The sequence below is a fragment of the Otolemur garnettii genome, unplaced genomic scaffold, assembly GCF_000181295.1.
Source record: "Otolemur garnettii isolate 467f Iridium unplaced genomic scaffold, OtoGar3 scaffold00062, whole genome shotgun sequence".
NCBI classification, from domain to species: domain Eukaryota; kingdom Metazoa; phylum Chordata; class Mammalia; order Primates; family Galagidae; genus Otolemur; species Otolemur garnettii.
The window spans coordinates 10,788,591-10,805,602 of record NW_003852457.1 but is presented as its reverse complement, the minus strand read 5'-3'; the positions used below and the strand labels follow the sequence as shown (position 1 = coordinate 10,805,602).

The window sequence follows — 17,012 nt, the reverse complement described above, 5'->3', positions numbered from 1 at the left end:
GCACTCTACCCAGGGGGACAGCTTGAGGCTTTGTCTCAAAAAAAAAAAGATTTCATAATATTTATTTATTTATTTATTTTGAGACAGAGCCTTAAGCTGTCAACCCTGGGTAGAGTGCTGTGGCATCACAGCTCACAGCAACCTCCAACTCCTAGGCTCAAGCGAGTCTCCTGCCTCTGCCTCCCAAGTAGCTGGGACTACAGGCGCCCGGCACAGTGCTTGGCTATTTTTTGTTTGTAGCCGTCATTGTTGTTTGGTAGGCCTGGGCTGGATTTGAACCCTCCACCTTAGGTGTATGTGGCTGGCGCCTTAGCCACTTAAGCCACAGGCACTGAGCCATGATTTCATAATATTTAATAAAAAATTTTATTAGCTGGCATTCTAAATTGATGGAGAAAATATGGTTTATTTAATAGACGTTGATTCAATAATTACCAGTTTTTTTGTTTTTTTTTTTAGACAGTGCCTTAAGCTGTCACCCTGGGTAGAGTGCCGTGGCATCACAGCTCATAGCAGCCTCCAATTCCTGGGCTCAAGCGATTCTCCTGCCTCAGCCTCCCAAGTAGTTGGGACTGCAGGTGCCGACCACAACATCTGGCTATTATTTTTTTGGTTGCAGCCATCATTGTTTGGCGGGCCCGAGCTGGATTCGAACCCACCAGCTCAGGTGTATATGGCTGGTGCCTTAGCTGCTTGAGCCACAGACACCGAGCCGTAATTACTATGTTTTTTTTTTTTAATTAGATGATAGCTGTGTACATTAATGCAATCATGGGGTACAGTGTCATGTTTTCATATACAATTTGAAATATTTTCATCTAACTGGTTAACATAGCCTTTATGTCATTTTCTTACTGTGTTAAGACATTTATATTCTACTTTTAGAAAGATTCACTTATAATTACTAGTTTTTAAAAAACATTTTAAGAATTGAGGGTCTATACTGTTTACTAAAATAAGTGAAATTTAAAAGTAGTATTAGAGAAACTGAAATAAAATATGGGTGGATATTTCATGTATCTCAAATAAGAAAAGCCTTTCTTAGCATATATTTAGAAAGTGTAAGCAAGCAAAGATTGCTTTTGAATAAGAATCAAAGTTTTTTGTTTTGTTTTATTTTGTTTTTTTTTGAAACAGAGTCTCACTTTGTTGCCCTGGGTAGAGTGTCATGGTATCATAGCTCACAGCAACCTTAAACTCTTTGGCTTGAGCAGTCCTCTTGCCTCAGGCTCTCAAGTAGCTGGGACAATAGGCATGCAGCACTATGCGAGGCTAATTTTTTTATTTTGAGTAGATTCAGGGTCTCCTCCTTGCTCAGGCTGTTCTCTGAACTCCTGCGCTCAAGCAATCCACCTGCCTTGGTCTCCCAGAGTGCTAGGAAAAATTGAAGTCTTATTTCAGAAGTACATGGAACACCGCGACAGATCACAACCTGGGAAAACTGTAAAAAAAGAAAAATCACTTAACTATCAGCATGGTTAGGAATCTTTAAAAATTAAGGCTGGGCGTGGTAGCTCACGCCTATAATCCCAGCACTTGGGAGGTTGAGGTGCTTGGGAGGTGAGCTCACAGGTTTGAGACCAGCCTGACCCAGAGTGAGACTCTGTCTCTATAAAATAGTCGTGCATTGTGGCAGGGTCTGTAGTTCCAGCTGCTTGGGAGGCTGAGGCAAGAGGATTGCTTGAGCCCAAGAGTTTGAGGTTGCTGTGAGCTGTGATGCTACAGCACCTACCAAGGGTGACCAAGTGAAACTTTGTCCCCCCCCCCTAAAAATTAGTGACAGTATTCTTCCTGCCTGCTCAAAAATAGGAATGGCTAAAGTATATTAGTAGAGAATACACTCTAAGTATTTCAGTGTGCTTATTTTTTAAAAATGGGCATAGTGGCTCGGCGCCTATAGCTCAACGGGCTAAGGCGCCAGCCACGTACACCTAAGGTGGCGGGTTCGAATCCCCAGCCCGGACCCGCCAAACAACAATGACGGCTGCAACCAAAAAAATAGCCGGGCGTTGTGGCGGGCGCCTGTGGTCCCAGCTACTTGGGAGGCGGAGGCAGGAGACTTGCTTGAGCCCAGGAGTGGGAGGTTGCTGTGAGCTGTAATGCCACGGCACTCTGCCCAGGGGGATAGCTTGAGGCTCTGTCTCAAAAAAAAAAAAAAAAAAAAAAATGGGCATAGTAATCAGAAATGCCAAGTTAGCTTTATATTAGTTCTTCTGCCTTCCAGGTTAGCAAAGACTAAGGAAAAGGAAATAAAAGATAATGAGGCTAGGCGCCCATAGCACAGTGGTTATGGTGCCAGCCACATACACTGAAGTTGGCATGTTCCAGCCCAGTCCAGGCCAGCTAAACAACAATGACAACTGCAATAAAAAAATAGCCTGGCGTTGTGGTGGGCACCTATAGTCAGTTACTTGGGAGGCTGAGGCAAGAGAATTGCTTAAGCCCATGGGTTTGAGGTTGCTGTGAACTGTGATGTAATACCACTCTACTAAGGGCGACAAAGTAAGACTCTGTGTCCAAAAAAAAAAGATCATTTCTGAAGAGTATATACTCTTACCTTCTAGTACCAACTAGGAGAGTAAATATAAACTTTATGAGGAATTGATAATATAGGAAAAGCTCCAATTTTTTTTAATTATTTGAAATAGTCATTTAATTACTAGGAATTTATCCTAAGGAAATAATCACAGATACACATATTTATGTGTATTTCAAAAAGTACTAAGTATCTACCATCTGCCAGGTATGTTTTAGGTTCCATGGTGGTGATCAGACCTCAAGAATTTTATATTTTTACAGTCTACAGTTTTGAAGGATAGTCAAACACATAAGAATAGAAACAACTTTGAGTTGGATCAGTGCTATGAAGGAAATAAACAGGATACTGTGTTAAATAACAACAATGGGACGGGAGGGGGGCCAACAGGGGAAGTACAGTCAGAGAAAAAGAGTAGAAGAGCTACTATCCAAAACCAGCCAAACCTCTACCATGCTGCTGTGCTGTCAATGCCTGGGTGGGCTTCTTAGAAGCCTTCAGTCAGAACCTCACTGATGGTTGGGGTTTTTTTTGTTTTTTGGGGTTTTTTTTTGGCCGGGGCTGGGTTTGAATCTGCCACCTCTGGCATATGGGGCCAGCGCCCTACCCTTTTGAGCCATAGGCACCACCCTGATGGTAGGTTTGATTCAGTAGCTTATAAACCAGGTGACTGAACTGTGGTTCCTCTTGTACTGGGAAGGATTATTATGGAAACTTGACATTAGTGTAGTAAAACCTATCTTACGGAGTTCTAAAGCTGACTGTATTAGTGAGGGAACAATCCAATGATAAGTAAATTATCCCCAATAAAGATATGATGAACTGACAGAAAGGACCAAAAAGTGGGCTTCAGTGAATGCTTGGTTGCACAAAGCCAATCACACCTTTTCTGACACCCCCTGCTTAAAACCAAAAAAGGTCAGAAAGATTGGGGGCCACCTTCAGAGTTTGTGTTTATACTGAAAATCAAGATAAAGTGACTTTTCCCCCTTATGCTGCAGTGGAGTTTTGTCTTCCCTGAGCTTTTCTTAGGACATCCATGTTACCCTTTACCTCCCTCCCATGATATAGGAGGGAGGTAAGGTAGGGGCAGGTACCACTAGGGGTCTCCGACTTCTTCTGCACCTCTCATACCTCTTTACTGTGGCAGACTACAGTCATGCTCAATAGGATCTTTTTTAGCTGATTCTCTCAAGCCCATTCATTCTGTTAGCTCTGTTTTCACTAGGACAATTGATGAGGCATTAACTACCATGAGAGATCATAATTACCCTGCTATTTATCTACCTTCATTGAATTTCTTTACTGAGAGTCCTTGGCAGAAATCACATCAAGTCAGCACCTGCTGCTGGCTTTTGTTTTAGGTAAACAGTTGATTCCCAGGATTGTGACAGTTAAAAAGGTACATCTTGATTTTAGTCACTTGCTAAACTATGATATAAGGGGGCAGATGAAGTGAAATTGGAGAGGTAGGCAGGTGCCACGTCATGCCAGTTTTTGGTGAGACATTTGAATATTTTCAAAGTGTAAATGGAAGGATTTAAAATTTTAAGCAGAGTCAGTACTTGGTTTGTCTTTATGTTTTAAAATGGTATACATACCCCTCTGGTGAATGGGTTGGAGAAATATTACAGTGGGGTACAGTAAGGGATTAGCCTTTTTAGTAGTCTCAGAAGTCATAGCAGGTTTGGATTTTTTTTTTTTTTTTGAGACAGAGCCTCAAGCTGTCCCCCTGGGTAGAGTGCCATGGCATTACAGCTCACAGCAACCTCCAACTCCTGGGCTCAAGCGAGTCTCCTGCCTCCGCCTCCCAAGTAGCTGGGACCACAGGCGCCCGCCACAACGCCTGGCTATTTTTTGGTTGCAGCCGTCATTGTTGTTTGGCGGGTCCGGGCTGGGGATTCGAACCCGCCACCTTAGGTGTACGTGGCTGGCGCCTTAGCCGGTTGAGCTATAGGCGCGGAGCCGCAGGTTTGGATTTAGTAGCAGTGGAGATGTAGAAAATGGATGGGTTGAGATAACATAGAAGGTAAAACTGACAGATCTTAATGATATTTTGCACATGAGTTTAGAGTTCAGAAGAGGAAACATCCAAAGATAAATATTTGAGAGTAACATATAGTTGGTAGTTGTTAGGTTCAATTCAGTGTGTGTCACAGGTAAGATTTACTGAGAAGAAGAGGGATTGGAACCAACTCCTGGGAAAGCAAGCTGTTGTGAAGAAAGGAAGGGCCTATGAGGGAGCTGAAGGAAAGTCACTAATGTAGAAGTGAAACTGGTTCGCATGGTATCTTGGAAGTCAAGAGAAAAGTATTTCCCATAGATGGTGTGATTTGAGAATGCTTTCTGCAGGTTTCATAAGAAAGAAAAATTGAAACAACTTGTATAGTAAGCAGTGGAGACTGGTTAAATTATTGCAGTTTATCTGCTGTTCAGTCTGCCATGGATAACCACTTCTTCACTTTATTCAGGTTTCTGATCAAATACCTCCTCAAAGAGATCCTACCTGACAACTCTTGTTTCTTTTACAGAATCTGGGATGCTGTTGTTTGCACCCTACCATCATTATCGCTTAAGAAAGAAGAAACATTGCCATATTGTTAGAATATCTGTGATTTGTGAGATGAATACTGATGATAGATTTGTTAAAATAGGAAATATTGTAAATAATTGGTGGAATACTGTAAAGTGGTACCCTTAATACTCACTAATAAATATATCTATTTACTTGTCACTGTTACTGAAGGGCAGGCTTCATGAAGGTAGAGACTTTTGTTTGCTGCTGATTCCTCAGTGACTTCTTTAACTGTACTTGGTGAATAGTAGGCACAATGAAAAAAAATCCTAAATTTTGTGAGTCTTAAGAAACATAAACTATATTTCTATTTTAGTGTTCCTTAAAAAATGCAATTTCTAGCTGGGGATGGTGGCTCATGCCTGTAATCCTAACACTCTGGGAGGCTGACACTAGTGGATTGCTTAAGCTCAGAAGTTCAAGACCATCCTGACCAAGAGTAAGACCCCCGCCTGTACTAAAAATAGAAAAATTAGCCGGACATTGTGGCTGGTTCCTATAGTCCCAGCTACTCAGGAGGCTGAGGCCAGAGGATCTCTTGAGCCCAAGAGTTTGAGGTTGCTGTGAGCTATGACACCATAGCACTCTGTGCAGGGCAGCAGAGTGAGACTCTGTCTCAAAAAAGCGCAATTTCTTAGAAAAGACCTGGTACAAAAGTGAAAAGAATTCAGGTGGGTGCCAGAGCTAGGAAAAAATCCTTAAATACAACATAATTCTATAGTTCAGAGGTAATTAGAATTTATATATATATCTATTCAGAAACATACTTTTGAAAACATGCTTCTCAGTAGAATACTTAGTATTTTGATTTTTTTCCCCATGTCCTTGTACAGTCTTCAAAAATAAGATGTTTGCTAACTCTGTACTCTTTAGCACATGGATGAAACATTACCTGGTATGTTATCAGCATTTTAAACTTCAGAGTTTATGAGAATAAAGAGCCAGTGTGTGGACTTTGTTTATTATCTGAAGAATTCAATTTTTATTTCTAAATTTGATTACTTGAGTATAAAATACTTATCTGGGCTGGGTGTGGTGGTTCATGCCAATAATCCCAGCACTGAGGGAGCCCAAGGCAAGAACATTGTTTTAGACCAGGCTGGGCAATATAGTGAGACCCTGTCCCCGCCCCTCCCCCCATATATATATATGTGTGTGTGTGTGTGTGTGTGTGTGTGTGTTTTTAGATAGATCCTCACTCAGTCACCCTAGGGTTGAGTGGTGTGGCATTATAGCTCACAGCAACCTTGAACTCTTGGGTTCCAGTGAACCCAAGAACTACTTGCCTCAGCCTCCCAAGTAGGTGGGACTACATGTGCCTATCACAAGGCCCAGGTGTTTCTTTTTTTTTTTAGAAATGGAATCTCACTCTTGCTCAGTTTGTCTTAATCTCCTGAGCTCAAGCAGTCCACCCACCTTGTCCTCCCAGAGTTGCTAGCATTACAGGGATGAGCCACCATGCCTGGTCTTCACAAAAAATAATTTATTTATTTATTTTTTGCAGTTTTGGCCAGAGCTGGGCTTGAACCCACCACCTCCAGCATAAGGGGTCAGCACCCTACTCCTTTGAGCCACAGGTGCTGCCCACAAAAAATATAATTTAAAAAAATTAACCAGGCATGGCAATGCATGCCTGTAATCTTAGCTACTTGAGAGACTGAGGCAGAGGGAGTGTTTCTGAGGTTACAGTTAGGTGGGATCAGGCAACACTGTGTTCCAGCCTGGGCTGGAATGAGACACCACCTCCAAATAAATAAATACATAAAATATATACTCCATGCATGCACACACATCCAGTGCCAAAAAATGCATATACGTTTCAAGAAAGGAAAAAAATGTATTAAAATTGTAATACTCAATATATATCAAGAACATGTGTTATCTTGTATGTTGTTATCCTGCAGCTCTTGTAATTTTTCTTACTTAAATGCATATACATTTTTTAGCACTGTGTGTGTGTATGTATAACCTATTTTCTCTGTAGAGAAACTAATACATAGACCTGGAATCCCCAGTGCCTTAATGGGTCTGAAGTACTTGTTTATCCTTCCTAAAGCCTTAGACATGGTAGAAGAAGAGAGTGTTTACCTATTTGTAAAGTGAGAGAGAGGTACCACATGGTTTCTAAGGTTTCCAAGGCTGATATAAATTCTTCTCTTAGTTGCTTGTCTTGCTAGTCTTGAATTTTTTTTATGATAGGAATTGTAAAACATGAAATGTTGACTTTTAGAATATACACGAATTTTTCAGTTAATTAAAAAAATTTTTATCTTTCAGATGAACTCAAAATAATTTAAGTTTGGCTCGGCGCCTGTGGCTCAAGTTGCTAAGGCGCCAGCCACATACACCTAAGGTGGCGGGTTCGAATCCAGCCCGGGCCCGCCAAACAATGACAGCTGCAACCAAAAACTATCCGGGCGTTGTGGTGGGCACCTGTGGTCCCAGCTACTTGGGAGGCTGAGGCAGGAGACTTGCTTGAGCCCAGGGGTTGGAGGTTGCTGTGAGCCGTAATGCCACGGCACCCTACCCAGGGGGGACAGCTTGAGGCTCTGTCTCAAAAAAAAAAAAAAAAAAAAAATTATGTTTTATTGGGACCAATTTTTAGTCCTTTGGGAAAAAAGTATTTCTATGTGAAAAGTAAAATAACTTTTTTTTTTTTTTTAGAAGTCAATGAAAGGATTCTATTTTGCAAAGTTGTATTATGAAGCTAAAGAATATGATCTTGCTAAAAAGTAAGTACAACCCGTAAACATATATTAGTTTTGTGAAATCAATGTCTTTCCTCATGTTCTTTGAAATAGATTAAAATATATTCTTCAGCAGTTCTTCCTAAGTGTATCCTGGAATAAGGGATTCATTACTTTTAGATTGTTAAGGACCAGCCTAGATTCTGCTGAGATTGTTCATAGAATGAGTATTTTCTGCATACTGCTCCTTGTTTATACCATACCTACTAAAAGAAATTGTTCAGTGTAGAATACTTTGTGGGTGAGGGTGGGGAGAACAGGAGGCGGGCTCCCAGACCAATTCCATCTGGTTGGTTCTCCCACCGTCCTGCCCCAGGCCGCGGGTCTCAGCAGCTTTGGCGGTGGGAGGAGTGGCAGCGGCCAGGCAGCGCAGCTTTGTGAAGGCTCTGGGCTCATTGCGGCCCCCAGGCACCCAACATGCGCCCTGCCCACTGCATCGTTGCGGAAGACAGGACGAGGGTCAGCTCTGCCCAAGGCGCTGGGAAGGAAGAGCTGCGAAAGTGGAAATGAAACCAAAAAAGACAGCAGCAAGGGATAAATCTAAAGACAAAAAAGAGCAAAGGGAAAGCAGGCCGAAGTGGCTAACCAAGAAACCAAACAAGATTTACCAGCAGAAAACCGAGAAACTAAAACCGAGGAGAATCCAGCTGCTGATGAAGCAGGGGAGAAAGAAGCCAAGTCTGATTAATATTATAAACCATGTCTTATCAGTGGTCCCTGTCTCCCTTCTTGTACAACCCAGAGGAATATTTTTATCAACTATTTTGTAAATGTAAGTTTTTAGTAGCCCTAGAAACATTTTTAGGAAGGAGGGAATCTCACCTCATCCCATTTTTTGAGTGTAAATGCTTTTTTGTTTAAAAAGAGGTGAAATCATTTGCTGGTTGTTTATTTTTTGATACAACCAGAAAACAGTGTGGGATGTTGAATTATGGGAGGCTTAGACTGTCTTGGGTGTCAGCTTAACATTCCATAGATGGGAGTTAGTTTTTATATACTGTAATACAAAGCATGCTAAATGGCTGTATGGAGTTCTAGTCCTGCATTTAATGTCTTGAACATTTTAAATTACTTCCATTCCCGTGTTGTTTTTTAGTAGAATTGTTTCCTAAAGAGAACCACTCGTATGATCATGGCTCTCCGTGTCAGAATTGTGTACACTCTGTAACATTTTTCGTTGTGGTAGTACTGTTTTCCTAATAACTTTGTCACTGTGCTGTGAAGGACTGAAAATTTGAGTATGAATTGGTGGGACTTAACAGTTTATTGACATTTGAAGATACTGGTACTTGATATCCTCTTAAGGAGAATTGCCTCCAAATTTTAATCTGGAAAGTCATAGGAATAACTGTTTAAAAAAGAATTACAATAAATGACTTTTTAGATTTGGGGTACACATGTTAAGAATTGTGTATAGGCTTGGCGCCTGTGGCTCAAGTGGCTAAAGCACCAGCCACACACCTGAGCTGGTAGGTTCAAATCCAGCCTGGGCCCTCCAAACAACAATGATGGCTGCAACCAAAAAAAAGAAAAAAATAGCCGGGTGTTGTGGCAGGTGCCTGTTGTTCTAGCTACTTGGGAGGCAGAGGCAGGAGAATCGCTTGAGCCCAGGAGTTGGGCTGTGAGCTATGGTGCCACAGCACTCTACCCAGGGGGACAGCTTGTGGCTCTGTCTCAAAAAAGAAAAAAAAAATTGTGTACAAATTGAAATGTCTGTACTAATGCTCAGCACAACCAATAAAATCTCAACTACAAAGAAAAAAAATACTTTGTCTAAAAATCTGTCTTGCATTAAAAGAGGACCTTGCCTATATCATTTTGGTTACATATCCGATAACATTAGTCAGCTGGAAAAGAGCAGTGAATACAGAATAAAACTTCCATTACTGGCCAGGAGAATAGCTTATGTGAAAGATCTTTGATTGAATTAATATGCAACACTCTGGGGTTTTGTCTGCTCCTTAGGGCTAAAAAGCTTGATGATTCTGAGTTCCTGTCTTGGCATGGCTTAAAGCAGGAAATTAGGAGGGAGTCAGGCTAGTAAAGGCAGAAAGATGCAAATGCTGATACAGAAGTAAAATGGGGCTTTATTTGGTGGTACTTCAGTGACACTGGGGCTGTTAACCTTTATTCCTTGTTAATGTGAGACTTTTCTCTAGTAGTTTCTGTCTTTGGTCTAATTTCTTTTATGATAGATAACATTGTCATTAAACCTAAAGGATATTTACTTATATTCAGTTGCTACTTGATTTAAAAAGTGGAAATTATCTGTATTTACTTACTTGTAGTTAGTAATTTTTCTTTTCAATTTTAACTGGGCATAGTAGTGTAAAAAAATAATTTTCTTGTTTAAAAGATGTGTACATTTTTCTGTTACTGTTTGGGAAATTTGTACTCTTTAGTATTTTGCAGTATCATAACTTTAAAAATGTCAACTAATTAATTTTCTGATTTATATGCAAAATTCTTTGTATATAAATGTGATCAGGAAGAAAATGCGGTTTATGCAGGGTGTCCATAATGTTTGTGTGCAGTTTAAAATTACACACAAACTTTATAGCCACCCTGTATGTTTATTTCTTAAATGTGGATGACATTGGAAAAAATATTTGGTAAAGGTGGCATTTAATTGTAGAATGAGTATGTTGTCAACTCTGTGTTTTTAAGTATTATCCATTTCTTCCTATAAATACTTTTTGAGTTTTGTGCATGTTTCAGTTTAAGTAAATAGTGGTAGTCCATTGAATAACAATGTATAGTGAATGCTTGGTTGCAGATGTACTCTTCAGTTAGCAATTAAATAGTTTTAATTTTAATATTTAAACATTATTTCCTTTTGTATTATTTTAAAACAGATACATATCTACATATATTAATGTGCAAGAGAGGGATCCCAAAGCTCACAGATTTCTGGGTCTTCTTTATGAAGTAGAGGAAAACACAGACAAAGCTGTTGAGTGTTACAAGGTAAATAATAGGATTAAAATATGGCCTTTGCACAACCACACACATGATGCCCAGAGTAATTTATGTAATGAGCAAGTTACATATTTTATGGATGTCATGAAAATAAGCATTGATGTCATAGTACTAGTAAGCAATGTGGCTTGGAGCAGAATTAAAATTATTGGGCCCAAAGTACACTATAATTTAACACCTATAAATTTTAAGTCTAACATGGTCAGAAATAGTCTTTGTGTATGTGTGTTTTGCATTCACCTAATAAAACATCATTTTTGATTTGATTCATGTCCAGAAAATTCACTTAAGAGACATTTTAATTTTAACTACTTTGAAATAATATGTTATCCTCTAGGACTAGAGTTTTTAATGGGTGCAATGATAATTTTTTAACCTTTGAGTCTACATAGTTATATGCATGCAGTTTATTAATTTTTAATTTCTTTTCTAATATCAGCGTTCAGTGGAATTAAATCCAACACAAAAAGATCTCGTGTTGAAGATCGCAGAATTGCTTTGTAAAAATGATGTTACTGATGGACGAGCAAAATACTGGGTTGAAAGAGCAGCTAAACTTTTTCCGGGAAGTCCAGCAATTTATAAACTAAAGGTAAAAAAAAAAAAAAAAAAAAGACCTGATAAAACATATAAAGACACAACTATTTGTAGTATTTGGAGCTTAAATTACTTTACAATTGCAAACCTTAACCTGGAGTGTTACCTTTAGAATTTTTCTTTTACAAAAATCATTAAAACCTTTCTGAACATCTGTTGTCTTGCTAGGCAGTGTTAAGCTTTACAATTGATATCTCCTTTACCCTTGAAATATTTAATATTGTAGGAATTTTACAGTTTAGTAGCTAATGGTGGAGCAAAGATTTAAATTAAACTCTGGTATAACATTTTTGCTTCATTAGATTAAAATTACTATAGGATGACAAGTTTAGGATTTTTTTTTTTTAATTAAATCAGTCATGGGGTACAGTGTGCTGGTTTTATATATAAGTTTAGGATTGTTATAAAGAAAAGTTTTCTAGTAACTATTGTCAAAAAATGTAAAGGTTGTCTTCTGGGATAGTGAGATGTTCTAGCAAAATATACAATGATGATTGCTTTAGTATGTTAGGAGTAATTACTGAAAACAACAGGAAGTTCTTGCTAATGTATTAACTTGTCCTGATTGTTATTCTCGCTCTCTCTTTTTTCTTGAGAGTCTTATTTCGTCGCCCTGGGTAGAATGCTAGGGTGTCATAGCTCAAAGCAGCTGCAAAATCCTGGGCTCAAAGCGATTCTCCTGCATCAGCCTCCCAAGTAGCAGGGACTATAGGTGCCCACCACAACGCCCAGCTATTTTTGGAGACAGGGTCTCATTCTTGCTCAGGCTGGTCTCTAGGGCAGGCAGTCCACCTGCCTTGGCCTCCCAGAATGCTGGAATTACAGGCATGAACCACCGCACTGCACCATCTGATTGTTATTCTTTATTGAGTAAAATAAGTTTACTAAGTAACTTTCTCCTTTGGAGAAGGCCTTTGGAAATGTGTTTGACAAACACTTTTACAGTGTTATATAACATTTTTCATACATTATTATGTATGTACAATACTAAACGAATTATAAGTGAGTATTGTCTTTAGTAACCTTCCTGCCCCCAATATTTGTTACTGATAGAATTTTTGTTTTGAAATAATTATACATTTTTTTCCCACAGGAAATTGCGAAGATTGTGCAGAAAGGTCCTGTGTAACCTACAATTTTTGCTAATGATCATACAAATTGAGCAGCCCAAATCCAAAATCTGAAATGTTCCAAAGTTTGAAACTTTCTGAGTGCTGTCATGCTACTCAAGGGAATGCTCAGTGGAGCATTTTGGATTTTGGATTTTCAGATTTGGAATGCTCTACTTAAGTATAATGCAAACATTCTAAAATGTGAAAAATGTGTTATTCAAAATAATTCTGGATCCAAACATTTATTTTTTTTTTTGTTTCCAAACTTTAAAAATATATATATTTTTGAAGGTTTAAAAAGCCCCACAAACTCTTAGCTTAATTAGGAGATGCAAAACATCTCAATAGACATTTCAGCCTAAGTTTACATTTAAAATGAGTATTAGAGCAGGCCCTTTGCTACAGATGTTAACTAAGCTCACAGTCTGTGAAGCCTATAATTAATGGGTTATTTTAGGTGGTCATTTTAATGGGTACATTTATTTGGTGGTAAAAAATTATATAATGTAACCCTAATGTGCTTGTGGCGTTCACTCTAGGAAACAGAGTTCCTTAAGCATTTTGGATAAGGGACGCTCAGCTCATTTCTTACGTAATTATGGTACAATGTCAAAAGCAGGAATTTGATACGGATACTATATATGTGTATAGTTCCATTTTATTTTATCACATGTAGTCAAGATATACAAGTACTTCCTTACCACAGAGATCTCCCTCATGCCACTTCTGTTATATTCTCACCCACCACCTCCTCCATATCATCCCTAATCTGGTAACTATTAATCTGTTCTCCAACTCTGTACTTTTATAATTAAAACGTTGTGTAAATGGACTCATGAAGTATATGACCTTTTGAGGTTAGGTTTTTTTCAGTCAGCAAAGTGTCCTTTGAGATCCATCCACATTTTGTGTATTAATAGCTTGTCCCTTTACTGCTTTGCAGTGTTTTCATGTTCCAGGACTTAACCATTCACTTCTAAGGGACATTTTGGTTGTTTCCAGTTTTTGTCTGTCATTTGTTCATATGCTGTGAACAATCATGCACAGATTTTTAAATCTGAAAAAATATTTTAAAAGTTCCTAGAGATAAATATTAGTAACATGAAGCTTCCTTCTGCCCCATGATAAACAGCTTGATTTTTTTTTTTTTTTTTGAGGCAGAGCCTGGCTCTGTTGCCTGGGCTAGAGTGCCATGGCCTCAGCCTAGCTCACAGCAACCTCAAATTTCTGTGCTCGAGCAATCTTCCTGCCACAGCCTCCTGAGTAGCTAGGACTATAGATGCATACCACTATGTCTGGTTCATTTTTCTAGTTTTAGTAGATAGAGATGATGTCTGCCTTTGCTCGAGCTAGTTATGAACTCCCTTCACCTCAAGTGATCCTCCCAGCATGCTAGGATTATAGGCATGAGCCACTGCACTCAGCCAAACCAGCATGATTTTAAATATTAATCTGAAGTGTTAGGCTTAATCCTGCAGGTTTCTTTACCACATTGTCTTTGTTATGCTTCAAACATGATTCCTGTATTGGCCACATCAGTTCAGTCCATTTGGGTCTGTAGTGTTAAGAAACATACCTTATGGTAGGGTTTTATTTTTTTGGCTGTCTAAAAAATGTACAGATACTTCTGAAGCATCCCGATTTATTCTTGGTTTTTCTTAATAACCTTTTTTTCTTTTTCTTCTTCGTCTTTTTTTTTTTTTTTAACATAGTTTGACTTTGACACCCTTCATAGAGTGCCCTGGTGCCATAGCTCACAGAAACCACAAACTTTTGGGCTTAAGTGATTCTCTTGCCTCAGCGTCCCAAGTAGCAGGGATTATAGGCACCCGCCAAAACCTCCAGCTGTTTTTAGAGATAGGGTCTTGCTCTTCCTTAGGCTGGTCTTGAACTCCTGAGCCCAAGCAATTCACCCGCCTCATCCTCCCAGAAGGCTGGGATTACAGGCATGGCCCACTGTGCCTGGCCTGTTTTAATAACTTTTTAAGGCACTATTGTCTGAAATACAACTTTATTTTAGATTTTTCCCCATTTTTTGTAATTGAAATCCATGAGATTTATGATTGTTATTCAAGGTAATTTCATTCTATTGTTTTTTTTTTTTGCAGTTTTTGGCCAGGGCCATGTTTGAACCCGCCACCTCTGGTGTATGGGGTTGGCTCCCTACTCCTTTGAGCCACAGGCGTCACGTATTTTATTGTTTTTTTTTTTTTTTTGTTTGTTTGTTTGTTTGCTCTAATAGACACATTTAGAATGGCTTGGGAAGAGTAATATTATTTCTCTGCAATATAAGGCTTACTACTAATAATAATTTTCTGGCATTTGTTTAAGGAATAAAAATATTACTGGTGAGGAGGCTTTTTCTTTTGCATATCATAGGATTTTTAAAAAGTTCTCATGATGGTGGTGTTCTTTTTGGTATGACCAAATACAGATGTTGAAGACCCTGTGTCAGTGGCAAATGGAAGGCAGAGGTTGGAGCAGAATACAATTTTATGGAGATGATATTAAGGAACTGAGTAGCTAAGCTATTGTGTATCTGGTATATTCTTTTTTTTTTTTTTTCATTTTTATTTTTTGGGACAGAGCCTCAAGCTGTCCCCCTGGGTAGAGTGCCATGGCATCACAACTCACAGCAACCTCCAACTCCTGGGCTCAAGCGAGTCTCCTGCCTCCATCTCCCAAGTAGCTGGGACCACAGGCGCCCACCACAATGCCCGGCTATTTTTTGGGTGCAGCCGTCATTGTTGTTTGGCGGGCCCGGGCTGGATTCGAACCTGCCAGCTCAGGTGTACGTGGCTGGTGCCTTAGCCGCTTGAGCCACAGGCACCAAGTCTGGTATATTCTTTTAATTGCTAATACCAGTGACAATTGTTAGGGACAGAGAGTGTTTTATTCCAGCCTCACATCCTCCTCTTGTACATAGGCTCAGAGATAATAGAGGACAGGTGGTGGAGCTAATTTGAGATGGTTTCCTTTTCAGTTAAGGCCGGGAGGTAGCGACAGTTCTTTGAGAAGGTGATGAAGATAGAACAGCAAGAGCAGAGGGGATGGGAAGGGAAGAAGTCAAGATTTAGGGAGATACATAGTACAGAGTACTTTGAAGATGATGAGGATCTTGCCGAGCATTTGCTGGAGAAGTGTAGGCTTCTGAGGGTGACTGAGATGTATAGGAGCATGGGGCAGTAGTCCTGGAAGTCTCTCAGGTGAGTATGGGTGCAACTACAGCCACTACAGTAATCTCAGATGTTTCTTTCCTCAAAAAGTTATTGAGGGTTAGCTTCTGTGATGTAAGCAACTCTGTGAAGGGACTAAGAATGAAGTATGTAGGATGGTACTTTTGGTGGCATCATCCTAAATTTAGGCCATTGTGGAATGGTGCTCATATGGACTATGGCATGTTTAATATTGCACAGGCATTATTCTAAACATTTCTTTTCCCTCAAATAGGAACAGCTTTTGGATTGTAATGGTGAAGATGGATGGAATAAACTTTTTGACTTGATTCAGTCAGAACTTTATGCAAGGCCTGATGATGTCCATGTGAATATCCGACTAGTGGAGTTGTATCGCACAAATAAAAGATTGAAGGATGCTGTGGCTCACTGCCATGAGGCAGAGAGGAACATAGCTTTGCGTTCAAGTTTAGAATGGAACACGTGTGTTGTACAGACCCTTAAGGTAGGTAAAAGCTGCTGGGTGTCTATATTTCCATAGATAATTAGCATACATCTCTCATTTTTTTTTTTAATTTTATTAAGTCAAATACACATAGATCATGAATACATTTATTCATATGTGGGTTCCAATGTGTTGGTGTTTTTTTTTTTTAATACAATCTGACGTGGTTACATCAAACCAGTCATCATAGGTTTCACCTCATTTACTTGATTATTGTGCCAAAACATCTATGTTCTACACTTCACAGATTTGACTTGTACCCTTGTCATATATTCCATAGGTGTGGTCCCGTCTTCTACCCTCCCTCCTCCCCTCCTTTCCCATTCCATTTCTCCCTTTTATATTAGGCTATAGTTGTGTTGTATCTTTCGTAAGAAAGTGTGAGTAAATATAAGTAGGTTTCATAGAAGTACTGAGTACATTGGATACTTTTTCCTCCATTCTTGAGACATTTTACTCAGGAGAATATATTCCAGATCCCTCCATGTAAACATAAAAGAGGTAAAGGCTTCATCTTTTTTAAGGCTGCGCAGTATTCCATGGTATACACATACCACAATTTATTAATCCATTCATGGGTCGAGGGGCACTTGGTCTTCTTCCATGACTTGGCTATTACGAATTGAGCTGCAGTGAACAATCTGGTGCAAATATCTTTTTTGCAAAGTGATTTTGATCTTTTGGATATACTTCTAGTAGAGGGATTGCAGGATGCAATGGCAGGTCAATTTTTAGATCCCTGAGTGTTCTAGTAGAGGGATTGCAGGATGCAATGGCAGGTCAAT

At 39.3% G+C, this 17,012-nt stretch overlaps 1 protein-coding gene across 3 annotated transcripts in view; it reads left to right on the top strand.

The window, feature by feature from the left end:
• LOC100950429 (E3 SUMO-protein ligase RanBP2) overlaps window positions 1–17,012 on the top strand; it is a 99,326-nt gene that overhangs the window by 11,557 nt on the left and 70,757 nt on the right. For all 3 annotated transcript variants that reach the window (XM_023514935.1, XM_003792896.3, XM_023514934.1), the window contains exons 2-5: window positions 7,776–7,843; window positions 10,714–10,825; window positions 11,277–11,429; window positions 15,997–16,227. In XM_023514935.1, coding sequence (XP_023370703.1) covers window positions 7,776–7,843; window positions 10,714–10,825; window positions 11,277–11,429; window positions 15,997–16,227 — 564 coding nt within the window. The remainder of the gene's footprint in view (window positions 1–7,775; window positions 7,844–10,713; window positions 10,826–11,276; window positions 11,430–15,996; window positions 16,228–17,012) is intronic.